This window comes from Lissotriton helveticus, chromosome 11 (genome assembly GCF_964261635.1).
Source record: "Lissotriton helveticus chromosome 11, aLisHel1.1, whole genome shotgun sequence".
Taxonomy (NCBI): Eukaryota; Metazoa; Chordata; class Amphibia; order Caudata; family Salamandridae; genus Lissotriton; species Lissotriton helveticus.
The window spans coordinates 828,242,053-828,269,619 of NC_136072.1; the positions used below are offsets into that span (position 1 = coordinate 828,242,053).

The window sequence follows — 27,567 nt, forward strand, 5'->3', positions numbered from 1 at the left end:
CACAGAAAACGCTCCAATACCCTGTGAGGATCCCAGGGCTTTGGATGAACTTTAAGATAAGAATCTTCCAATACAGGAAATTATTTTATTGTTCCCTATTGGCATGCATATTATAACCAACCAACCACAAGCTTTATTAGACGTCAAGTCATAAAAGAACAATACTTACATACAGAATAAAACGCCATGATCAAATATATATATACACTAGCAGCCCGTCCCGACATTGTCCGGGTATGAAATAGAATGTGTGTAATGTGTGTATTTGGCAAGGGCAATTTATTTTAAAATCTTGCGGCAGACAACATTTTTTGTTTCATTAGAATAGAACGGAGAAGGGCCAGCTGCAGCCCTGGTTGATGTTAGCAGGCGCGTGTAATTGGTGTAGTGATCCGCCGCCTGAGCCCGGCTACAGCCCTGGTTGATGTTTGCAGGCGAGTGTAATGTCGTTGAATGAGAGAGTTATCAGCCGCGGGTAAATCCGTTTAATGAGAGAGTTGAGTGACAGCAAGGAGGAGAGGCTGCAGTAATTGTCCCCGCAGACACGCTCATTTGCGTGTTTCCCAGTTTGAGGCCCAGATGCAGGCCTGTTTGATGTTAGCAGGTGCATGTTCCCCCGCTTGAGGCCCAGCTGCAGTCCTGGTTGATGTTATCAGGCGCGTGTAATTAGTGTACTGATCCGTCGCCTGAGCCCGGCTAGAGCCCTGGTTGATGGTAGCAGGTGCATCTAATTTCGTTGAATGAGAGAGTTCAGTAACAGCGCGCAGGAGAGGCTGCAGTAATGTTACTTACCAGGCCTCCAGCTGAACGCGTTTGTCATGCCCCCAGCACACGGCCACAGCAGACGATCTTAAGATTAATGTACGACCCACATGGCATGAAGGGCGGAACGTAGCACACGCCCCCAGTGTTTCTCACGCCCCCAGCGTGCCCCTTGATGCGGCGCAATTGCGTTCACATGGCATGAAGGCCGGACACACGCCCCCAGCGTGTCTTGCCCCTAGCGTTCCACTTAATGCTGCGCAGCAACGTAATTGGCGCTTGTATGTACGACTCATATGGCATGAAGGGCGGACACACGCCCCCAGCGTTTGTCACGCCCCCAGCGTTTGTCACGCCCCAGCACACGCCCACAGCCCACGATGTGATGGCCGTACCACACGCCCCCAGCGTTAGTCACGCCCCCAACCCACGCCCACAGCACAACGCAGACACGCCCACAAGGGACTACTTTGCTGGCACGGTTCTTTTACCTTTTAAATGTATATGGTGTCCTACGGTACAATTGTATGTCTTGCACTGTATGATTGTGATGAACACCACTGTTTCTTGAAAAGTTAATAAAAACAATTTAAAAAATAAAAATAAAAATGTATATGGTGGGGGTCTGCATAGCCTATGTCCTTCTGCTGCAACTGCCCTTTCCAACGCTGTATTGGGTGTTGTGATTGGTGCTGTGGTTACTGAGATTACCCGCCTCAAAGGTTTGGGCTCTCTCTTTATAATATTAGTATGGATTTGTAAAACCAAAGATTGATATTTCTTGACTAAAATTCCATAAACGAGTAAAAACATTTTAAAATTACTATGGCATACGATCGGTAAGAATACTTATCAAACATTAGGACCTGGAATATATGAAAGAATTACAATAGTTAAAAAACATTTTGTACTATTAGATGTTATTCAGACCGTATGCAAATGACTTAAAGATCCTTTAAAGGGCCTGTAGTGCCTTCAATATGATGACTCAAGACCACCCAAGAAATGTTGCCACTGCAATCACAATGGGAGCTGACATATTTGTACGCAGTATTCTTGGTGCCTCTCCACTCACTCTGGTCAGCAATGTCCTACAAATTGGTGCCAGCCAAGCTTGGCGCGGCTCTACATATTCAGGGCATATGAACAGCAAATAGGCCATTGACTCTGTCTGGGCCATGCACGTGGGACAAACTCTTTCACCCTCTGCGATCCATCCTGCTGTGTAGGATCTAATGGGAAGTGAGCCCACCCTAAACTGAAAATACAATTTCCATTCCTGAGGTTTTGTTATTATGTCCCAGTGTTGTTCTAGGTGTGGGGATGGTTTAAAGTCCATAAAGCAGCCCGTTAGAGAGGACATATCCACATTTCTGAAAGTGTTAAAAGCGATGGTGGCCCAGTATTTCTCTTTTAGGGTCTCCTTTGGCGGAAAAGGTACCATTGAGGGATGCTCCCAGAGCGTTTCCAAACTCATGCTTACTAGGCTGGCTCTGACCTCCCTGAGCCATTTAATTTTATGAAAGCAGTCAGCACTGATTAAGTCTTTTAGACCTGCAGCATAAATTGCCAGTTCGGAGGTTGACCAAATTCTTCGCCAGTATGGATTAGGGCGGAATCTTGCTGCATCGTCCAGTGCTTTCTGCCTAGGTCATATAACAGAGGGCGTACAGGAGTGCTTTGTGTGAGGCTTGTGATCTTCCAAAAGAACTTCAAGATAACAACCTTCCAATACAGGAAATGGTTTGATTGTTGCCTATTGGCATGCATATTATAACAAAGTGCTAACTCTGCTGACCTACTCCTTCTTTGCAGAGCAAGCAGGGGTGTGGAATTTAATGAAATATCTACTTGTCCATGGGATAAATTGCTTTATACATCTACTTGTCCTGTGACAAAATCCACTTGTCCCTTTTGTGCCAGATAATAGGGCAACAAATTATGACAGCAATCTCCCTATATAAGAGCTCTGATGTAGCCTCATTGATTATGCCAGGGCTCATATCATAGTATGGTTTGAATACTTATGTTGCCACGTTTCTGCAGATCTACATACTGGGGCTGAAGGTAGTGGTAAACAATAGTTCCAGGGTTGGAATGCTATTTCGAGTCTGTGCAAACCCACTAGATTGTGTGTTTTAAGGGTTATCAACAACTCTTCTCTAATCTTTTCCCATACTGAGAAAGGTTGGAAATGTACTCCGCACAATGGCAGACATAAAACTTCTTCCAGGGTTGGAAAAAAAAGTGGTTGGACAGAAAGTGAACTTGCAAACACTCAGATTTTTGAATGAGCTTATTTGCATTTGTAGATTTGTTCATGCTAAAATGCAGTCCACAAATATTTTCTAGGACTACAATTTCTTGGCTGCCTTCTTTCAATTCTTGTGAATTCATGAAACCTTCGCTGGCAGGGAGAGCAAGAAGGGGGCATGCTTACATTGATTTCTGGCTCCACGAACGCACACCGGACAGCCACGCAACCCACAAGGGTGCCATCCGCAGACATCACTATCTCATAAGAACAGCCAATAGATCCTCCTTCAAATCCCGCCTGGACAACAACGCACACGACAGCAAAGAACTATTCAACATAGTGAATGAACTCTCCAACCCCAGCACCAACACCGACATCTCGCCTTTACAAGATCTGTGCGACTCACTGACCGCCTTCTTCCACTGCAAGGTAGCCGACATCCGCGACAGCTTCAACACCACGACCACCCCGACAGCGCCAGACTCCAACACCCCCTCGAACACCACCAGCACCAACCACCTGACCTTCTGGTCCAACGTCAGCGATGACGAGACGCGCAATGCCATGAACTCCATCCACTCAGGATCACCATCGGACCCCAGCCCACACCACATATTCAACAAAGCGGACACAACCATCGCACCCCAACTACGGAAGGTCATCAACATCTCCTTCGAATCAGCGACATTCCCGGAAAGGTGGAAGCACGCCCAAATCCATGCCCTCCTCAAGAAACCCAAGGCGGACCCCAAGGACCTCAAGAACTTCCGGCCTATATCCCTACTCCCCTTCCCGGCGAAGGTCATCGAGAAAATCGCCAACATGCAACTGACCCGCCAGCTCGAGGAGAACAACATCCTAGACCCGTCCCAGTCTGGTTTCAGACGAAACCACAGCACCGAGACAGCCCTCATCGCTGCCACGGACAACGACCGGGGCCAACTCGTTAACGGCGAGACATCAACCCTTATCCTCCTGGACCTGTCAGCCGCCTTCGACATGGTCTGCCACCACACACTTGCAACTCTCCTCCAAGAAGCCGCAATCCGAGAAAAAGCCCTGGACTGGACCACGTCCTTCCTCTCCGGCAGAACCCAGAGAGTCTGTCTCCTACCCTTCCGATCTGAAGCCACCGACATCATCTGCGGCCTACCCCAGGGCTCATCCCTCAGTCCGACCTTGTTCTACGTCTACGTCGACAAGTGGCCCGCCAGCACGACTCAACATCATCTCCTACGCCGACGACACTCCGCTCATCCTCTCCCTCACCAAGGACCCGCACACCGCCCAAAGCCAACCTCCACGTAGGAATGAAGACCATCGCCGAGTGGATGAAGAGCAGCCGTCTGAAACTTAACTCGGACAAAACAGAGATCCTCATCCTCTGCCCCACCCCCTCTGCCTGGGGCGACTCCTGGTGGCCGACCACACTGGGAACAGCACCGACACCCACGGACAACGGACGCAACCTAGGATTCATCCTCGACTCCTCCCTCTCCATGTCGAAGCAGGTCAACGCCTTCTCTTCTGCCTGCTACAACACCCTCTGCATGCTCCGCAGGATCTACAAATAGATCCAGACTGAAACAAGAAGAACAGTGACCCAAGCCCTCGTCAGCAGCAGACTGGACTACGGCAACGCACTCTACGCAGGAATCCCTGCCAAACACCTACAACGACTACAACGCATTCAAAACGCGTCGGCCCGACTGATCCTCAATATCCCTCGCCGAATCCACATCACACCCCACCTGAGACACCTGCACTGGCTCCCCGTCAACAAGAGGATCACCTTGAAGCTCCTCACCCACGCACACAAAGCACTCCATAACACCAGACCAGCCTACCTGAACAGCAGACTCTGCTTCTAAACCCCAACCCGCCAGCTCCGCTCCGCTAGCCTCACCCTCGCAACCGTACCCCGGATCCAACGAACAACCTCCGGTGGCAGATCCTTCTCCTTCCTCGCCGCCAAGACCTGGAACACCCTCCCTACCCACCTGCGACAGGCCCGAGATCTTCTCACCTTCAGAAAACTCCTCAAGACCTGGCTCTTCGAGCAGTAGCAGCACCCCCGCTCCCCTCAGCGCCTTGAGACCCTCACGGGTAAGTAGTGCGCTTTACAAGTGACCGATTGATTGATTGATTGATTGATTGATTGATTGGTTTCTCTGGGGATTGGGTGTTCACCTTCGCAGATTGCATCTGGTTCGGAAAATGTACTTCTCAAATTAGATTTTGTGGGGTCACCAAGTATTTTTTGGGTGAATTTTCATTTTATCAAATAACCCCCATGGAACACCTGGTCTCTATACGATCCTTTTTGCAGCTTATTGAGTGGAAATGTAAAGCTCTTTATTTAGTGATCTTATTGGGTGACTTTAATCTTCATCCATGTACTCTGGGTTGCTACATTCCTTAAGCTGTGTTTGAGGGAGATTTTAAGCAAGGTAGGCATTATGGTTTAGGGATTTGTAAAGCACATGGCTACCCTTGGGCATCCCAGCGCTGATGTGAAACAGGACAGGCTGATGTTCGCGCGTGAATTTAGGGGAACAGCCATGTTTTAAGTCTCTTTTTGAAGGACGATTTGTTTTTAATCAGTCTGAGCTCTGGATTCATACTGTTCCACAGTTTAGGTACCAGGCATGTGAATGACCTTCCACCCCACCTAGATCTCTTGATTCTGGTAGTATTCATCAGAAAGTTAGATCCTGACCTGAGGTGGCGACGGGGTGAATAGTGTGAGACCAACTTTTATACCAGAATGGGGCCTCTCGCATACATGGCTCTATGAGCTAGGCATATGAACTTAAATTTGATCCTAGCCTGGACCGGGAGCCAGTGAAGCTCTGTCAGGGAGGGTCTGGCTGATTGGTGTCTGGGTATGTTCAGAAGCAGTCGTGCAGCTGCATTCTTTACCACTTGCAGTCTGTCCGTGACGTATTTGGGGGAACCCAGATAAAGAGAGTTGCCGTAGTCAAGCCTCGATACCGCCAAGCCCTGCACTACCGTCTTCCTAGACTTTTTTGGGAGCAGGGACATTATTTTTCTATTCATGCGGAGTATCCCAAAACAGGTACTAGACAGTTTTTCTTGCCTGGACCTCCATTGTCAGATTCTGGTCCAGCCACATTCCTAATTTTTTTTATAGATGTTTTAGGAGGGGGGAGGCCCCCATTTAGCTGGCCACTGTATCTCCGAGCGAGGGCTAAAGTTGCTGCACAGAATCTTTAGCTCGGTTTTGTCCTCATTCAGCTTAAGACTACAGTGAGGCATCCAAGATCTGATTTTTTTTTTTTTGTTTTTTTTTCTTTCCCAGGTAAGGGACTAGTTTCCTATGGTCCGAGTTAAGGGAATCTGAGATTCAGACCACTAGTTGTGTGTCATCGGCATATGATACAATGAAGAGGCTAAACTTCTGTATTATGTGGGCCAGGGGGCTAAGGTATATGTTAAAGAGTGTCGGGCTTAGGGAAGATCCCTGAGGGACTCCCCAAGGTGCTGAAAAGGAGTCTGACATGATTCCGGCCTCCATTGAAAGGATCTCCCACTTAGGAATGAAGCCACCCATTGGTTAGCTATGCCTCTAATTCCAATTTCCTCAAGCCTTTGGATCAACACTGTGTGGTCTACTGTATCGAACGTCGCGCTTAAATCCAATAATACTAGCACTGCGGCTCTCCCTTGGTGTTTTTACGTTTTTCAGTGACCACAAGCAGTGCTGACTCCGTGCTGTGTTTTGGTCGGAATCCCATCTGGGTCTGGTGTATGATGCTGTTGTCTTCCACGAAGTATGAGATCATACTGTTCGCGTGTTTCTCTGCGATCTTGCCTAGGATGGGCGACAGTGAGATTGGGCGATAGTTAGCCAGGGCGGCAGGGTCCAGTTTTTTTTTTTTGGTTGGGGTTTAATGATAGCGTGCTTACACTCTTTGAGTACTTTACCATTTTCGAAGGAAAGAGTGATGAGATAAGATAGTTGGTTTAAGACAGCTCTCCCAGCTTGGGCAAGAATATGGGGTGGGGCTGGGTCTAGAGGAGAACCGAATTTGATATTCTATCAAGGATAGTGAACATTCTATCAAGGATAGTGGTCTATATGATTTGTTGGTTGATTGATTTTCACTTGGTTGATACTGGAGAGGATTGGAAGGAGTAAACTGTTCCCACCTATAAAGCCGAGGGGCCAACACAATTATTGATTATGTGCTGGTCTCAGCTGTTTCAGTTCATTTTGTGCAGTGGTCTGAATTTAGTGACCACAACCCTGTTACTTTCTTCCTGGTCTGGGGGAACCCAAAGGTTATGACGTCAAACTTGGGAACCACAAATGCAGATATTATTCCTCCGGCTCAGGGGCAACGTTTAAAATGGGGCAAGCTTTCACACAATATATAGTTTTTATTTTCTTTACAATAAAAGTAATGCTTCATATGCGAATAGGCTGGGGAGAGCTCAATGAGGCATTGTTGAAAATGTATCAATCCAAATGCCTGTCACGTGGTGGGTATGGTAGTGATATATGGGGCTATAAGGATTGTGGTGAGATACAGTTAGTGGAAAATAATTTTATTAGGAGGCTGCTGTCTCTCCCACAATCGGTATCTAATTTCATTATTCATGAAGAAGTGAGTCTGGATTTTATATCTAGTACATTAGCCCTTTCCCCTACAGTGACGTGGTTCAAAATCTGGGCAGGTTCTGACTTGGAGCTGAACCAGAGAATTACAACCATACCGTGGTTGCACTACATCAAAGTCTCCTTGGAAAAGTTTGGTTGTGCTGCCATTTTTGGGGCTCTGAACAAATCAGACCTGTCCTGGATTATAAAACATTTTATGGCAAGAGCTAAACTTGAAAGAGAAGAAAGGGAACCTAAAAAAATGCACTGTGAGGGAATATGTTCCTTTGAAAACAGCGCCAGGTATGGAACCCAATTTTCGGGTGGTGTCTTCACCCCATCATCGTTTTCTGTTGACACAATTTAGATTAAATCTTTTGCATTGGCTCTTAGCTGAACCCGGGGGTCCCTAATAATGTGGAAAGTATAGGGCTGTGCTTGTGTGATACTTTTCAACACAATTTCCTCTTTTTGTGTGTGATCACTATAGTACACCAGGGCAGCATTGTATCCTACCATTACTCTGAGGTAATGGGGTTTTCCAGGTCAAACCCACTTACTTACAGATGCTGCACTCTCTTGTACTTTATTTTAGTGTGCCCTGTTTTTGTCATGTGCGTTGAGATTGAGAAATAAATGCTCGCTCCTTTGAAGGCTGAGATGCCCTGGCTAGCATGACTTTCCAAATTGTCTGAACCATATGTGTTGGAAATGGCCCTTTTTGCAGGGTTATCCCCAAACTTTTTGCTTTTTCCTTCTATTTTTCCCTGACCTGTTTGTGTTGGTTTTAGGACTCTGGGCACTTTACCATTTCTGATCAGTGTTTTTTTTTCCGAAAACCTTTATTTGACATTTCAACCAAGTACAAACACGGGCCTACAACCCCCAGGGCCGGCCGCTAAGCAGTTGCAACACAATAAAACAATCAAAACCCAGACTCAGCATCCCGGGGAGCAGATTCGCCACGTCCAATATACGTACCGGTTGTAAACATATCAAGTTGGTAACAGGATAAAAAGGTTCCATTTTATAATATAAGATAGAAGGATCAGGTGCCATACATTATCTCAAATTGCGAATGGGGGGGCGAAATGGCATATGTCCACAGTTAAATCATCTTCGTGTAAGTCAGCGGCGTTAAAACATATTAGTAATGGTAAGCGAGCGTACAAATACAGTTCACGCCAGCTGAGTGCCTGCCCAGTAGCACTGAAACATCGCGAGAATTGAGGCACATATGAAACAGCAGAGATGGCCATAAAATTGAACCCATTACACTGACCCGGAAAGGAAGAAAAGAAAAGGGCAAAGAAAGATAAGAAGAAAAAAGGCCATAGAAATAAAACGAAAACAAAACACCCATCCTCCAACCCCCCACCCTGCACCCCTGCAGATGACTACGGCCTACCCCCCAGCAGCGTGCCTGTCGCCCAAGAACTGAGACCCGAAATATAGAAAGACCCAGAGAAGACAGAAAGAAATCAAACCCCACCCAAAGAGGGGAAATGGAGGAGGGCTATCTTCTACGTGCTCCCGGTCTCTCCCCCCCGCCCTAACAAAGGGGTCCCCCCGAAACTGTCACATCTGAATAGTTCAAACTGAGAAAACATCCCGGGGGGAACCACCAGCCCTGCCCCGGACTCCGTTAAGCTAATGAAGCAGTCCCGTTACCGATAAGACCACAATGAACAACCCAAACAACAGTCTCAGCCTTGGCCCTGTCGATCGAATTCGCCGAGTCCCTCAGACGAATAAAGCCCCATCATCAAAATGTCAAAAGATACATAGAAGGGGTCGGAACATAGTGCAGTAGATGGAAGAAGAACAGTAGATCCCAAAGTAAGCAGCCGGTACCGACGATGTCCCTCCCCGTCTCCGAAGCCAGGCCTTATCACATCCGCCATCTTGATATACCGACTGGGGAGGGGGTTCGACACAATCCAAAACAGTGCACAGTACCAATTAAAAGGTTCCAGGATAGGGACAGCAGTTGAATGTTCCGACAGCTGCAAAACCGGGGATTCCAAAAGATAGTTAAGTCACCGATCACAGCCCATTCAAGGAGATCCACTTCTGTAGGGGCAGGCACAGCTTCCAGCACTGGGTCTAATTGCGCCACTGGGGCGTCGATCAAGAGGCAAGCTGGCTGCCGGGTCTCGGGCATCGAGTCAGGATCCGGTCTCAGTCCTTTAAGTCCATCTGCCGCCGACAACAGGCCGCAGGTCTGAGCTGCCACAGTCGCCTGAAGTGCCTCTAGGGCCGCCAGCACCTCCCGTAATGACGGGCCCCTTTGGGCCTGCTCCGCCTGGTTCCATATTTCCTCAGGCATAATGGTCCCCACGGAGAGGCGCCTTCTCCGGGGTGAGATCAGCAGGAGCAGGACTGTGCGGTGAGGGACCAACCGTCAGAATGCATTAGTACGCGACGAGACTCCAACCCAAGGTGCGCCGGCGATGCAAGTGCCGGGCCTCCTGGTCAGGGACCCCCGCGACACCGCACCGTGCGTCACTCGTCTCCTCACCTCCAACACAACACCAGGCTGCAGACGATAGCAAAGCAATCCAAAAATTTCCGAAAGTTCCAGAGACCGGACCCTGCCGCCCTCAACAGTCCGCTGTTGTTCAACTCAGACCCGGCTAAGCCAGCACTCGAGACCCAGGCTTCCAGACTGGGTTAGGCCACAAATCGGTCCTCGACGTTACTCAGCTCCACAATGTCAGAAAAACCCCGGGATCACACCATCGGAGTGCGGATTAGTTCACACACACAGATCCGGGGCAGGAAATCAGGATAAGTGACAGGATCTTGGAGCGCAAGACGGAGGTCAGCGGAGCCGGGAGACTATGCGGCCATCTTGCTTGCTGTCGTAGCTCCTCCTCCTCTGATCAGTGTTAAAGTGCATATGCTCTCTGTGTAAAATGTGTTATGGAGTGGTATTTCCATGATTGGCTATTTGATTCATGTGTCAGTCCCTATTAAAGTGCACCGCAGGTGCCAGGGCCAATAAATTAAATGTTGGTGGGCTGCAGCACTGGATTGTGCCACCCATGCATACAGCCCATAAAGTGTAACTCTGGCCTGCCACTGCAGACCCTGTGTGCAGCCTGGGGCTGCCATGTCGACTTGGCAAGTGCACACACTTGCAAGTCCCTCAACCTTCCATTTTCTACATGTGAGTCACCCCTATGGTAGGCCCAAGGTACCCCCATGGGCAGGGTGCATTGTATGTGAAAGGTAGGACATGCCCTGGTGTGTGTGGCATGTCCTGATAGTGAATTACAGCCTACTTCGTTTTTCACTAGGACAAGGCTCCCTGTTCCCCATAGGCCAGAGTGGGCAGTTTGATTATAGCATTCTATAATTCTAACAGACTCAGGGAACATTGTAGACATTCAGGTTTTGTATGCATGAACTCAGAATGATAAAATACATATTTTAATGAAGTTGGTTTTAACATTCTCTTTTAAAAAAAAATATTTTTATTGTTTTTGTTGCAAACAAACCATACATGTTCATCAATGGCCCTGCCAAGGATACATTAAGGCATAGCTCAGTTCGATATAGTATACATTTCCACAAAGCTTTGTGTCACTCAACAATAGTCAGTATGACACCAGATTTTACTTACATAGGAAACAAAAAGGCACAGCGCACAATAGTCCATGGCAAGACATAAGAGAATCAACAGGAAACTCTGCTTGTAGCATCGTTTTTACATTGCGTCATTAATTAGCGGTGAAGTCCGTTGCCATTCTGTCATCCCCACCACCCTCTGAGTCTTTAACCAGCTCTGGTGCCACTCATGCATGAGGTATTTCTTTATGCGGGTACCCCAACAATGCCTCTGTAAAATCTGCCCGCGTGTGCGTTAGCAAGTATCCCTGCAGGGGGTCCAAATGTCCTTGGGTCTCGAAGTTACAGGTAACAGTTCAGCATATGTTGAGAGCTGCTCTTGACAATACACCAAGTCGTCTATCCAAACTTTGAACTTGGGCTCCATTCCCATGCCCCACCGACATGCTACCCTTCTCTTTGCCAATAATAGTGCAAGGGCTACGTACCTGTGGTGCACTGTACGTATTGGTTTGGTGTATCCTAACAGAGCTAGTAATGGTGTTGGTTCAATATGTGTGTCCACCATTAGACTCAAGGAGCCGAAAACCTGAGTCCTGTAGTCCTGTACTCCTGGGCAGTCCCAGGCTAGGTGTAGGAAATTGGCTCCTGGGGCTTTGCACCTGTCACACCTATCATTATCTTTCAGCTTATACCTATGCATTTGTGCTGGGGTGTAGTACAACCTGTGCAGGAATTTGTAGTGGGTTATGCGAAGTCTACTACTGGCTGAAACCTGTTCTGTCTGCGCAGAGCAGTATTCCGATTGTTCATCTGTCAGATCAAATCTCAGCTCTGAACTCCAGCTTATGCGGGTGGTTCCTCTTTCTGCGTGTGCAGTGTACTGTATATTAGTGATACTAAGCGCTTGGCCCTTGTGCATTGGAGGATGAGTTGCAGTGGGGCTAGAGCCGTGGGTTCAGTTGGAAAATCCGGTGTTATGGAGCGAAACCCTTGTCTGAGTCGAATGTATAAAAATACGTTGACCGGCGTCTGCTGCAAGCCCTGAAGGCCATGCTCCATCTTCCGAAACTGACCTTCATGGTACATGTCACCCCAAGTTTTGATGTGTGTGTGCTCCTGAAATTTGTGAAAGACTGCTTCCTGTAGAAGGGGCATGCGGGGATGGTATGTAAGTGGCAACAGTGGTGAATATATCAGAGGAGCGTTTAACAGTTGTCCTATACGTATCCAGTCCATTGTGGATGTAACCGTGGTAGATATGTCTCCCCTCATCCCAGTGGGCTCTTCATACAGCGCTCCTTCAATCGGAACCGGATGTGCGTACCAGTGTCCGCCGCTACTTGTGGCATATATCTCGGTTGGTGCACCCAAAAGTAGGCCTAGTGAGCTTGGGTGCTAATGTGATATAATTAAAATTTGGGTATCCCAAAGCCCCCTTGCAAGTACGGTCTAGTGAGTACACTCCACTGCAGCCTCGGATGTTTGCCCCCCATACTAAGTGTATCAGCGCAGACTTGAGTGTTTTAAAGAAAAAGGTTCCTGGGTAAAACGGTATGTTCAGAAATAAGTAAAGCAGCTGGGGAAGTATCACCATTTTAATGAGTGACTCACGTTCCGCCATCGAGAGTGGGAAGGAAATCCATCGGGTGACATTATCTGCAATGCGCGTTATTGCTGTGACATAATTAATGCGCAATAATTCATCTTTGTCCCTGGTAACTCGGATGCATAAATATTTCAGTTTTTCTGCACACCATTCCAAAGGGTAGTCCAACGGAAAGCGGGTTACTTCTGCCGTTAGATGGAACATGCAGGATTTACCCCAGTTAATTTGGATCCCAGAGAGTCTCCCAAACACCATGAACTCCCGAAGAATTGGGTTAAGATTAGCTTGCGGATCTCAAATATACAAAGTGATATCGTCTGCATATAAGGATATTAGTATCTGCCTTATGTTGCACCGCAGCGCCTTGTCCTTATGGTGCTAGCGCAGTTACGCCGTCAGCGGCGCAACTGCGAGCGCAAAAAGTAAAGGGGAGAGCGGGCATTCCTGTCTGGTACTTCTCGTAATCGGGAAAGCATTAGAAGTTCGCCCGTTCATTAGTACTTTGGCGGCTGGGGAGTGATGTAAAAGGTGTATCCAGGAGAGAAAGAGTGGTGGAAAGCCCATTCGTAAGATTACCCCAAATATTTAATCCCATTCGAGAGTATCAAAAGCCTTTGTGGCATCTAAGAAGATCGCAGCTAAAGGAAAATCTTGGGAGACATTGTTTAATATAGTAAAGCGTTCGTAGGTTGTGAGATGTGGCTCTCCTGGGCACAAAGCCAGACTGGTCAGGAAGTATTACATTTTCCATCAGCAGACTAAGCCTGGTGGCTATGAACTTGGCTAGAATTTTAACATCACAATTGAGAAGTGATAATGGTCTGTAGGACTCACATTGCCGGGGTGGTTTCCCTGGTTTTAAGAGTGAGACTATGAGGGCTTCCCTCATGGAAGGTGGAGGCACTCTGTATTCCAAAGCATCCTCATATACTTCCCTCAAAATGGGGACCATTTGATCATTATAAGTTTTGTAAAACTCTATAGGGATGCCATCCGTGCCAGTGGCCTTCCCAGATTGCATATGCATGATTGCATCTCTGACCTCATCCAGTCCAACCTGGGCACATAAAAACTTCCTCTGCACGTCACTTAGCCATCCCAACGATACGTCCCCTAGGTACTGTTCCAAGTCTAGCTCGTCTGTCCTGTGGGCGGTGTATAGTCAAGCGTAATGCGCAGTAAACGCATTAAGTATGTGTGTAGTGTCTCTGTACATTACTCCTCCCACATCTTCGAGTTCCAGCACGTGGTTGGAATAGAGTGGTTTCCGGATCGTGTCGGCTAGCGCCTTACCCGGCCTCTCTCCCTCTCCATAACGCCTGGCCACCCTGTGTCTCCCCCTAAAACGCGTTTTCCTCTGTGCCGAGTCCGTGTACTCTGTAAGTGTTTCCCTAAACTTGAGTCGTGTGGGGCCATCCAGATGTGTAGCCAGCTTTGTCTCTAATGCCTTGAGGTCTGCTTCCAAGTTGCGCAACATGTTCATTATGTCCTTGAGCACCCTAGCCCCCTTAGCTATGCAAAATCTCCTAATTGTGACCTTAAAGGCCTCCCAAATGGTTTTGACCTTATCAACTGAGTCTTTATTTCTCTTGAAGAAGTCTCTCGCTTCTTCCCTAAGCTCTTCCTGAAAAACTGGATCCAGTAGAATGGGGGGATGCAGTCTCCAACTGTTCCGTAGGGGGCCGCAGTCAGCGTGAGCCTGACAGGTGCGTGGTCTGAGTACGTACGGGCCAGATGCTGCGCCTGGGAAATGGCAGGGCCTTACCCACGGGACACATAGAAATAATCTAGCCGCGCCCATGATGCCGCCTGCGCTATGTAGTGTGTTCCCTCCAATTTGTGGGGGTGTGCATATCTGCAGGCGTCAACTAAGCTGTAGGCCTCAATTGTACTCTGTAGAGCCGCTCTAGCCTTTGTATAGTGATGAGGTGTGGGGTGAGATCTATCAACGTCTGGGCTATACGCAACATTGAACTCCCCATCCCATATGATGTGGTTAAATCCTATGGCAAAAAAATGTGCCCACAACTCAGTGAAAGAAACCGGGTCATCCACATTAGGACCGTAACAGCAAGCTAATGTAACGGAGTCAGAGGCCAGCCAGCCCCATGCCAAGCAATATCTGCCCTGCGTGTCCCATGCAGCCCCAGCTAGGTGAAAAGGCGTGCTCTTTTTAACTAGAATAGCCGTACTTCTTGCATATGTGGAACAAGAGGAAAAGATTCTATGTTCAGCCCACCTATTGGCAAACGTGTTAGTTCCCTGAGGGCCGATATGTGTCTCTTGCAGCATTGCAATGTGTACCTGATGCCTTTCCAAATAGGCTAATATGTGACGCTTTTTGCGTGGATCCCCTAATCCCCTAACATTCCATGTGAGGATGTTCAATTTTTCGGGCATTGTGTCCGCCATTGGCTCGTGCGGATACCAGTTGCATGACCCCCCTCCCCCCCGAAGTAGAGGCAGATCAGCCCAGTATCAAGTGCATAGCGTGACTTTTTACAGTGTGTGCACAGCTCCGTGCCTACTCTGTCCATCGTTAGCGCCAGATCGAAACGAAAAACATTCAGCGCCATGATGACCATGCATAACTGCAAACCGTCCCCCCCACTGAAGCAACCCCAACTTGCCAGAATCAGACAATTACCCCCCCTCCCATCTCCACCTAAAACCAAAAAAAAGGAGGAAAGAAAAATTTCAACTTTATACTGCACGCTCCATGCAGCAGACAACAGTGGGGGAATACCCATTGGAGGCGTTCCTAGGAGGCTGCACAGGTTCACCCCGTTCCAGAGCCCACCATGGGTGGTGGGCGGTCAGGCTCGTATGGACCGAGGGTGCCTTGCATGTGCAGGGGATAGCTTAGAGCTTCCCAACAGCGACACAATTGGAAGGATACATGTTTTCAGTCATAGTGCCCAATACTTGCACGCAGCACAGTTCATGGCTGGGTGTGGTGAAATTCAACATGTGACGGTGCATCAATTACTGCGAATCATTATCTTCGACATCCATGGAAGATGATTGTTGCGATGATGGTAAGGGGCCGGCATCGCGATTGACGCGTTTCAGTTGATTCAGAAACTCTTCCGCCTGTTGCGGCTTGGTGAAGAACCGTTGCTTACCTTGATGTGTTATGAGAAACACGAGCTGGGTACAGCAGTGTGTAGGCGATTTGTGCAGCTCTCAATTTGGTCTTGATTTCCGTGACCTTTCCTCTTGGACTACCTGTGTAAAATCTGGGTAAATGGAGAAAGTATTTCCATCATAGGTCAGCTGCTTCTCACTACTAGCCATGCGGAGTGCGACATCGCGATCCCTATAGTTTAAAAGTCTCGCTATTATTGGTCTAGGCGTGTTTCCAGGAGCCGGGCGCGTGCCCGACGTGTGATGCGCGTGTTCTACAATAAACTGATTGGAGAAGGCCCCCTCTCCCACAGAAGACAATAGTAGTTTTTCCACATACTCCTCCATCCGCCATGTGTTCGTTGTCTCTGGAATACCTAGGATGCGAATGTTATTGCGTCGGCTTCTCGCTTCCAAGTCCTTATTTTTCGCAGCCACCATTTGCAGTAGTCTGTCCATGCGGGCAATTTGAGCAGTGACCCTCGCCGTCGCATCCTCGGTCTCCGATATGCGTCTTTCCGTTTCCGCTAGGCGGTCCTCATGCCCTTGCAATTTATGCGCAATGACATTCATGCGCGAAAACATCCTGTCCTCCTTGTCCACTATAGTAGCAAATCCCTGCCATCCTCGTTTTGCGCGGTCGAGCTGTTCTGCGCCGCCTCTCCGCCATCCGAGACGCGGTCCTCTTGTAAGCCACGAGTGCCACGTTTCGCTGTCTCGAAATTCAATTTGGGTTGCCGGGTGTCTGGTTTCCCCATGCTGTTTCTTGTATGATGTCCGTACACTTGTCTCCAAAATAAAAAACACACAATGTTCGCCCACCAGGGCTCAAGGAATGAACTGTGGCCTGTAGTGTAAGACTCCCCCCCCCCCTCCCCCCCACAGCAATAGTAATGTGTCAGGTGTAACTTTTGCCAAATTGGTCATTCCATCTCTATGTGGCAGCGGCCCGGCGCGATCTCCAGTGCGTAGGTCACAAGGTAACCAATTGGTCCCCGAGGATTAAGGCCTGTTCAGCCCTTCAGACACGCGCCAGTTTGAGAAATGGGGGAGGCGGCAGCTACTCGACCCTTCCTCCTGTTATGTCCGATCCGAAGGGGGTGTAGATCACCACAGGGGCCCAATGCGCCGTCAAGAAGCGAAGATTTATTCTGCCGCTGCGCTATCATGCATGTCTTCAGCGCAGTTGTATAAGTGTAATGCCCAGCAGTTACTTCCCTCAGGTCACAGCTAATTGAATGAATGAATGAAAGTGGATTTATAAACAGCGCGATTGCTGCCCTGAGGCGTCCAAGCGCTAAAAAAAGGAACCAAGTGAAGGGTAAAGAGGATGAGAACCAGAAAAAGGAGGAAAAACTGAATTAAATTAAACGGAGTTGAATAAGTGTGTTTTTAATTGTTTTCGGAAGGAAACGAGATCAGGATTGGATCTCAAGTGAGACGGGAGGGAGTTCCAGATCTTGGCGGCGTTGAAGGCAAACGTCCTTCCGCCAGATCTAGACCTTTTAACTCTGGGGACTGCTGCCATGAAGGCCTGACTAGAGCGCAGATTTCTGCCTGGATGATACTGGCTTACTAGATCACGGATGATTAGGGGACCCGAATCCCAGAAAGCCTGGTGAGCAATACACATTGCTTTAAAAGTGACTCTCTTACGCACTGGGAGCCAGTGAAGATTAGTCAGAGCCGCCTTTAATGACAATCTACGAGGAATCTGCAGCAGAGTACGCGTGGCACAGTTTTGTACCAGCTGTAATCTCTTTAAGGTGTACTCTGGTGCACCCAGATATAGGACGTTGTTGGAGTCCAGCCGTGATTGTATCAGGCCCTGTATGGCTATCTGCTTTGCCTCCATAGGGAGCAAAGGAAGAACTTTCTTCAGTGTCCTGAGTATTCCAAAGCAGGTGGCTGAGAGCTTTGTGGCCTGGGTGTTGAGTGAGAGGCTCCTGTCCAGCCATACCCCTAGGCTTTTGATGTTATCCTTCGGGGCCGGAGGGGGGCCCAGACAGGGGGGCCACAATAAGTTGAAGAATGTGGGGTCGGCAGGGCCTAGGAGCATGAGCTCCGTTTTGTCACCATTAAGTTTTAATGATGACCGAGTCATCCAGGTCTTCACCTCCTCCAGACATTCGGTAAGTCCCCCTGAACGTGGTTGGAGAGCCTCCTGCGCTAATGAGACCACCAGCTGGGTATCGTCCGCATAGGATATGATCTTAACTCCATACGGACGAACTACCTCAGCCAGTGGCCTCATATAGATGTTGAAAAGCGCGGGGCTTAAAGAGGAGCCCTGTGGGACTCCGCACTACAGGGGAATGCTAGAGGACACTGTCTGTCCATCAAACACTTGGAATGACCTGTTGCTCAGAAAAGATTTTAACCAGAGCCACGCCTTGTCCACAATGCCGACATTCAAAAGACGGTTCAGTAAGGTGGCATGACTGACCGTGTCGAACGCCGCACTGAGATCAAGGAGGATCACTGCCACTGATCCTCCCTGATCAAGGATTTTCCTGGACTCCTCGATGACCATAAGGAGGGCGGATTCTGTTCCATGCTTAGGCCTGAACCCTGTCTGGGTGGTGTCTAAAAGCTGGTTATCTTCAAGGAAGCTAACCAGCTGGAGATTAACATACCTCTCCACGATCTTACTCACCCAGGGAAGCAGGGAAATCGGACGATAGTTCCCAAAGTCCGATGGTTCTAGATTGGGCTTCTTTATCGGCGCTCGGACCATCGCCCGTTTCCAAGCAGAAGGAACAATGCCCGAGGCAATGGAGGCATTTAGCAGGTTCCTAATGATTGGTAGGACAGTCTGAGAGACCAGCATCATGGCTTCAGGGGGTGCCGGATCAGATGGAGATCCGGATTTTACTTTCCGAGCCATGGACTCCAATACTTCGAGATCCATGCAAGGAAAGTGACTGAGCAAGGGTGGTGGGGCTGGAGCGGAGTCCAAGGTCTTGATATTATCCTGAATTAACGGAGGGGTGGGAATGAGGGTGCGGGGGAAGGAGGCATATATTTTATTTACTTTAGCTGAAAAAAAATTCAGCCAAGTCATTGCACTGGGAAACAGACTTTTCCTTCAGAACAATTGGAGACGGAAGTTTTGTGAGTTTTTGCAAAGTTTGAAAAATTTCTCTAGGTTTGGATTTTGCAGCTAAGATCTCGTCAGAGAAATACAATGCTTGTGCGGCTTTTAGTTCCTTTTTATATGCTTTTATCTCCTCTCGATATCGAGTCTTTTCCTCCATGGAGTAGTCTAAGCGCCATTTTCTTTCGATTTTCCGGCACATGCGCTTTTTGTCCCTAAGTGCCTCCGAAAACCACGGTGCTGTTTTATGGAGGCGTTTTACCGTTGATTTCTTGAGGGGGAGGATGGATTCGAGAGAGTGCAGGATCCAGTTTTCATAGGCCTGTTAGCCAGACATGGATCCTCGTTGTTAGGGGGAAGTTCTTTCATAAGTAGGTTTTTCCATTCCTTTGTAGGTATCCGTGCCCAGGATCTGGCAAGTCTTTTCGATGGCTTTACCGGACCGGATTTCTGAATAGACCAAGTGAAGGGCACCAGAGAGTGGTCAGTCCACGGGAGGGGGAGCGGAACCCCAACCACAAGGTCCTCGCTGGTACTGAACACTGGGTCTAACAGGTGACCCTTCACATGGGTTGATGCTTTTACTCGTTGGCTAAGTTGCAGCGCAGCCAGGTCATCGGCTAACGTAATAGCCGTAGAATCCAGCGGTGAATCAAAATGAAAATTGAGGTCGCCTAACACGGTATAGTTGGCAGAGGTGCTAACGTGTGGCGCCATGATTGCTGGTAAGAGATTGTGAAGTTGTTTAGGGGGGCCGGGTGGGCGGTATATCAAGGTGCCCGAAAAGTAGTGGTTAGGGGAGAACTCCAGCGAGAAAGCAAGGCTCTCACAGTCTGGAATGGTTTCGGGGATGAGTCTGCAGTGATATTGTTCTTTGAATATAATCGCTAACCTTCCACCTCTACCCTCCGAACGATCTTGTCGGATGATTTGAAAGCCTGAGGGGAGGGAGGTCACAATAGCCGGGTCAGAGTCGGGTTTCAGCCATGTTTCAGATAGAAATACTGCGTCCGGCGAACGCTCCTCTAGTAGAAGCGAAATTTCCACCTTATGTTTTGGCAGAGATCTGCAGTTTAGTGAAAACATACGGTATTCCTGCCTCGTTGTTTTAGTCTGCCACCGGGTAAGAGGGGCGTTGCAATGTGGACAAATGGCTGGAAGGGATGTTACCTCGTAGCGATGCAGCTCACAGACCGGGCCTGAGGACCTCATGCCATGGAGAGTGTCCGCACTGTAGGCTATGGGATGTTTGGCATGAGATGTATGGGAGGTGGCCCCTGGCCCGGACTCGGCGCAGACGAGCTTGCCTTATGCGCGCCTTTGGCGCGCAATCGTCGCGCCCGCTGCGCTCGTCCGTTGCGCTTCCTGTCTAGACACATAATTTATAGATGGCAGGGGGATGAAAAAATGGGCGTGGCCTGGCCAGGTGGGCGTGGCCTGTGTCCTGGGCAATGGCGGCAGGGAAACCAAAACAGACCCTCGCCAAAGGCAGCTTTCAACTCAGCTGTCAGAGGACTCGTGAAAGCGCGAGGTGCTCAGGGCATGGTGAGTGCAAGTTTTAAAAAGACAACACAATTCTGTCACTGGGTTTAAAAAAGACAATTTCACTCTACTCCCGGCTCAAGCCTCAGGAGGTTCCGTTTTTTAATACTAATTATCACGCCTTTCAAGCCCGGGGGGGTATCCCTTATGTGGACCCGCTGCTCTTCTCTCCGGGTCCCGCAATCGAAGGCAGTTGCGATCAGCGGCCAGAATAGAGTGGCCGCATCTCCGCGTCCCTCCTCAGCCGCAGCGCCAACAGCAGCGCGGCTCCCCGGGACAAAGCACACTCCTCGGCATGGTGGGGCAGAGTAGTGACGTACCCAGTGCCCCCGCTCAGGATCCTCGCTCCCTGGCAGCGCTGTACCTTTCGCTGGACCAACGTCTCCGCCGGCAAATCGTCAGCGGGCAAAGGCAGTCAGATCACATCATGCCCCGTGGTGCAGCAGCGCTGTATCTGGCTCCCCGCTCACCTCCGTCTCAGTCAGCACCTCCTCAGAAGCCGTCGCAGGTACGTGGCCAGTAGTATGGTGCCTTGTCTGACCTCACGCCGCAGACATCAGTCTCATTCCTTTGTATAGCAACCGCCCGCCAGCCGCACCTTCCGTGCCGTGAGGCCTGGGCGCCTCATGGTCAGCTGCGGACTTGCGTGAATACGTAGGCCGGTTCAGTGGCTTCGCTCCGTCTCCTCTCTCACACCGGTCAACTTCTCTCGGCGCCACAGCTGGGGTAAAAATGCTCCAAGTCACGCAGGACTTTCACCGAGTCTTCTACTATGTTTGGGCTTCAGCTGGGTGGTATTTTAAGCTGTGTCGGTTTCTCTCAAGCAGGATAATTATAGGATAAACATGCAGGGCTGCAGGAGCCTCACCACAGTGCGGCCATCTTGTGTGTGCGCCACCTAGTGCCCCCCTCGTTTTAACATTCTGTGTTTGAAAATACCACTTTTAGAAAGTAGGTATTTTCTGACCTAACCATCCAGCCTGCCTCTGCTAGCTTGTGTATTGTCTGTCTGGTTTGTGAGTGACAGGGGCTGGGGAGACTCCAGGAGGCAGGGTGAGTCAGTACAGGTCTGAATAGACCCATCTACACATAGATGGGTGGGAGGGAAACTGCCACTACAACGCCGCCTTTTCCACGCACACCATAACCACGCATGCATTACAACGCATGCGTGGTTACAACAAGAAGCCTTTACCCCGCATACCTTTACTACGAAATACATAGTAAAGGCATGTGTGCTAAAGTAAAAAAAAAATGGTGGTGTGTGCAGTGGGGGTGTTGTCTCCCCACCACACACCAAAAAAAAAGCGTGGGTTTAAAAAGGAAAAAAAGCATCCGTTTCTGAAAAAAAAAAAGAAAAAGATGTGAAGACGATCGGCGTCATAAGAGGAAACAGAATAACACTTCCGCTTCCTCTTAATAATGTACAACGTCATCACGGAAGATCAAGGAAAGGAGAGGTTAGGAGGAATGAGCAGGTGGTGACGTGGAGAGTTAAATAAAAAAAGTACATTTTAAGGGTGAAAGTCCTTTAACTTGAAAATACCATTTACATGCATACTTTTACAACGAAAATCGGTGTAAAAGTATGCGTGTAAAAGGAATATTCGTGGTAAAGGATATGCGTGGTGATTGCATTCGCTTTGTAACTCATGCGTGGTAAAGGCATGCGTTACAACGGAATGCGTTGTAAAGTCATACAACCTGGGTGGGACGAGTAGCACCTGGGTCTGAATAGGTCTGGGCTTGCCTTCCACAATGCTGGCTCCTCCTTTGGTGCGCTTGATGACCCTGGCCTACACTGACAAAGGAAGAAGGTGCACACTGGCAGAATGGACCCAGAACTGGTTTGAACTAGGTACAAGCCCCTCTGACTTCAGAGGACAAAGGATTTCCTGGTATAAATATTGGGGTCCAGACCCCAGAACTTTAGATTACTTCTGAACTAAGGAACTTGCCAGGAAGAAGGACTGGGAAATCTGAAGGAGGAGTACTGCCCATATGCTGCGTATTGAGGGGTTGGCCTGCAGTGGTTGCTTCTGTCTTTGGTACGGAAAGGACTGGACTGTGCTTTCATCATCCTGCTGTTAGAATTTTCTCCGAGGGCTGGAAGTACAGCTTGCCTCCTGTTGGAAGTCTCAGGGATAGAAAAGACTTAGAACTCGCTGGAATCAAGGAACCTGCCAAGAAGAAGAGCTGGAAGAGCTGCCAAGAGGAGTACTGCCCCTTTGCTGTGTTGTTGCTTTGTTGGGTTGGCCTGCAGCTGCTGCTTTTGCCTTGGGCAGTGAAAGGACTGGACTGGACTGAACTTTCTCTACTTGTGCTGAGTATCTTCAAGAGCCTGAAACTGAGCTGGCCTCCTGGTAAAAAGTCTCAGGGACTGCAAAGACTTAACCACCCTCGGTACTGCTCCTGGAACCGCTGTTTCAGTTTCCACAGAGAGGAGGGAACCGCGACGACTTTGTCATCCGACTCTGTCGCTGGCCTTGTGTCCTGAAGGCACCGCAGGCCGCACCATCTCACCCTGCACCGCATGCCTTAGTCTCACCGACGCCATCTGCACGATCGACACTGAGCCGCTGCCTGCACCGCATCGAGAGGCACCGCAACCCACACCGCCTCGCTTCACTTCGCTGGCCTGGTCTAACCAACATGGTTGCCGCTGGCTCAACACCGGTGACCGCCTCGTCACGCACAGCTATCCGGCTCCGCCAGTGCCACTTCCTGCCAACCGGCTCTGTTGCTTGCATCGCAACCTCCCAGCACCGCACCAAGCACCGTCTCGCTCTGCACCGCACGCCGTGGTCTCACCGACGCCGTGTGCACAATCTTCACCGAGCCGCTGCCTGCACCGCATCGAGAGGACACCGAACCCTGCTCCACTTCGCACCATAAACACGACAGACGCCACGACCGGCTCTGTCACATGCACCGCAACCTGCCAGCACCGCATCGAGCACAGTCTTAACCTGCACCGCAAGCTTTGGTCTCACAGACGCCGTCTGGACGATCGTCACCGAGCCGCTGCTCGCACCACATTGAGAAGCACTGCACCGCTTCCACTTTTCCTTGCAACCGCGACGGATGCCAAGACCGACTCGCACCTCCGTGTGAGCCGCACTAAGAAAGGTACTGTTAACGAGTCTGTTCATGCTGTTGCTTGCCCGTACCAACGCGGTCAGCTGGAACTGCGTGACTCTGTTGTTTTCAGCTTCGCGGTAGGCTCGGACCAAGCTACCGACTCGTACGAACTGTGTTTTCAATGTATTTTTGCCATTTAAAGACATCTGATGAATGAACTATTTTTAAGGTACTGTATTGTGGATTTTTATCGTATTTGGTCTTGTCTTGAGAATATTTTTCTAAACTGGTGTGGCTTCCTTTTGTAGTGCTTACACTGTATTACTGTTGGTTATGTGCAAATGCTTTACACACTGCCTCTAAGATAAGCCTCAGTGCACGTGCCAAGCTACCAAGGGGTGAGCAGGGGTTATTTTAGGAGTGTAACTCCCTTATCCTGACTAGAGTGGTGGTTTCTGCCTGGCTTCGGTGCAAACCTTAGCTAACCAGAAATCCCATTTCCAACAATATGTGACACATGTCAAAAGCAAGACTTGGTGGGTGTCTGCCTTACTATACAACCCCTCATTTTTTGTAAGTAATGTCAGCAAGATGTCTATAGATCAGAGCGGGCAATTCTCTGAGTTGAAGACAAATGTGGAAAAGGGATGAGGTGGTGATGACCCTATGTCTTCAAGGTATAGATCTAATTGCTCATCCTAGCACCAGAAAGATGTGGGCTGCTCCAGAAAGGATGATAATGGGAAGCAGATTCTGTAATGAAGCCGGTCAATTTGTAACTACTGTGAGCTGCGATGCACACACTGACACATATCATTGATAAGTCTGTAGACTTTAATCAACAGACTTATCAATGCAGGTAGGTAGCCACATTCTTCTTTTACCAGTCATTCCTGGTCCCTGGAATGGATCAGTCATCAACTTTGGGGCGCGCAGTTGTCCCCTCCCAAAATCTGGTTTTAAAGAGCCACTTGATTCAAACAAAGATAAAGGTGATCAGAAATTGTATCCTGACATGGAGAAATAAATCACAGATGGGGCCCACACATCAACATTTGTGTCTGATTTGTTGCAGCTATCAAAAGTTTGGGTTTGATCCTTTACTAAATGTTACCTAGACTCCACCTCTGGGAAAGAGATTAAAATTGATGGTCTGTGTACCTGTCTTCTTGATTCAGGGCTATTGTGAATGTTGAAAATTAGGCTTCCATAAAAATTTATTATATGGCTACTGAGACTTCAAAACATACGAATCGTAGGCTACCAATATTTCAGCACGCTGCATCCCGTAAAAAGTGGCAGCCAACTGTTGACAGGTGTTGTTGCGTCTCTCCATCAATGATTTATGCTTTAGATTTACAGTTTTTTGTGACTTTCTCCAGCCTATTTTATTGCTATCCTAAAGTCTGATGTTCACATTTTTAGTCTTGCTCCTCTTTACATTCCCTCAAGAATGTCTCTATAGTACTCTTCCATTTACAGGTTTGGCAGGGTTTCTTCTGTGTAACATTTGCTCTGTCACCTCAGAATTTTTTACGATTATCTTCACTTCAGAGGGATAAGCATACCGTGTTTTTTTTTTCTCCCTCTTATCCTTTTTGGTGTGTAGAATTAATGTTATTTAGTGTGCTGCATGTCGGACACACACATTTAGTGAGTGTTTCTGCAGCTATGCAAAGGCAAGGTCTTATTTGTAGAAATACTTAATTATTGTAATATTCTAGTTTTCAGTGCTTGCTTGTATTTATTGACCTCCTTCCCATGTCTAATTGGTCTTATTTCAGTGAGACGGACATTCCTATTGATGTGGAGACGGTCACGCATACTTCAGTACCGCTATATGACAACCAGAAAGCACGCAGCGTGATGAATGAGTGTGAGCGGCATGTGATGTTTGTCCGGACCGATACAGATGCCCCTCCACCACCTGATGACTGGGAGGATCATGTCAATAGGTGTGTGTAATCAGATTTATTAACACTAAGAAAACCCTATGTGGCTATATTCATAGGTATTATCACAGCTAATGTCTGCAAATTTGTCTTTGTACTGTAACTTGTAATGGAAAAAAGTGAGAAGTTAACTTTTCCTCTCCCTCACAAGCATAATTCTGTTCACCCGGGTATCACTGCATGACACAGCGATTAAATAAAAAAATCCTTATTAATATGTTAATAGGATACACCTCGCAATAACCCTGTGGGGATCCCTAAATAGACAAAGATGTTTTGGGGGTGGGGATAAAAAAAAAAGAGCTCCCTGTATTTTGCTTAGTGTTTTTTTAATTTTTTGTCACGTTTATTGTTTTTTTTTTTTAAGAACAAACATACATCGGTCGCAAATCAGATACATTATTTAGATAAAGTACAATCTAGAGAAGGCGGCAGAGACTCACAAGGCACTAGTGGAGTGAATACAACACTTGCTTATAAATATTCATGTACATGACACACTTGAACCCCTCAAACGGGCATTAAGTTGAACCATTTGCCCCATATTTTGACAAAAAGTTCGGGACAACTCCAGGGGGTTCGAAGAGGGGCTCCTCCTGAGTTCCGCACCAGTCCACTCCCCGTCTCCATTTCCGCCTAGTAGGTGGTGTGGCCTGGGACCAGAGTGCCGCTATATCGCACTTTGCCTCTGCCATTGCATGCTGTTTTTATTTTTTCTCTCTGACTCACTTGCTTTTTATCAACCCCTTCACGCATTGTGTGGCATGAAAACAAGTTCGTGGGGATTTTTTCCAGTCTCTTTAAAGGTAGTGTAATTTTGCACTTCAAGCCTGTTAGGTTAGTTATCCTTGTATCCCATATTATTAATTGTTCAGCCAGCTTGTTCTTTTGGTCACCGACAGCATTGTATTCAATACAACGGAGAATAGGCTTTGGACCAGCTTCATGCTCCTAAATAGATTATTTTTGTCTAACTTTGCTCCTTGCTTTGATGGCTTTCCTCTCGATTCTTGTTTGTCCTGCTCCTGGATCATTTATTCTTTGCCCTTGCTTGTGACGGCATGAATTGTATCCTTCCACTGCTGATGTCACGGAGCTTCTTTTTTTGTGCCATTTCTTACTTTACTAATTCATGCCCCCTTTTTAAGGTGGATAAGACTGTCTCGGAAAACCTTGTCACAAAATGTGTCATGATGTCCAAGTTCCTCTCTAATCGGACCATTGACATGTTTTGGAGCTTACTGTGGCCAGTTACGCAAGAATCTTCCTGCATTTTCACCATGCATGAAATTTTGCAGGCTTTTCCTCATAATTTGTCCTCACATATTTAATTTTTTTGCAAAACAACATGGTGACCCCTCCAAGCTGCTGCAGCGACCTCTAGCTATGGTAATAGAGAATCCATCTGTTTTGCGAAGGTCTAGATGGTAAATAATATCTTGTAGCATGGTTTATCTAGTGGCCTTGAGTGGCTGTTTAAAAGTGTGGAAGAGTTAGTCTGTAGATAAAGAGCGCTCTACTTTATTACTCAGATACTTTTATAAAAGGTCTGTCTTTCAACTACTTCTGAATCGAAATTTGCCTAGCTAACGTAACGGTAAGTTTCAATTCTATTAAGGACACGGAGGCGAGGATTATGCTTTTCTTTCTCCGCTATTTATTACAACACAAAAAACACAGCAGCCTCAGAAAAGCTTATAAAGGAAAAATGCTTGTATCACGACATAACAAAGCATTATCCATAACACAAATCAAAAAACAATGTCTCTTGAACTACGACTCCCATCATTCCGACGAGGATGATCTCCAATGAGTCATTCCATTATGTCCATGACCAATATATAAGGAGTCCCTTCTCAGTGTTCCTCCTCTTTCTTCGCGCGAGTCACGCTCTCAGTTCATTGGTCTGTCTTGGAACCGTCATTTCCTAGCAGGAAAAACAAA

The 27,567-nt window shown here is 48.1% G+C and overlaps 1 protein-coding gene across 12 annotated transcripts in view; it reads left to right on the forward strand.

Annotated features, from left to right (window-relative positions):
* The window catches only part of KANSL3 (KAT8 regulatory NSL complex subunit 3), a 517,274-nt gene that overhangs the window by 25,411 nt on the left and 464,296 nt on the right, over positions 1–27,567 (forward strand). For all 12 annotated transcript variants that reach the window (XM_078666984.1, XM_078666988.1, XM_078666986.1 and 9 more), the window contains exon 3: positions 25,456–25,626. In XM_078666984.1, the coding sequence (XP_078523110.1) occupies positions 25,456–25,626 (171 nt within the window). The remainder of the gene's footprint in view (positions 1–25,455; positions 25,627–27,567) is intronic.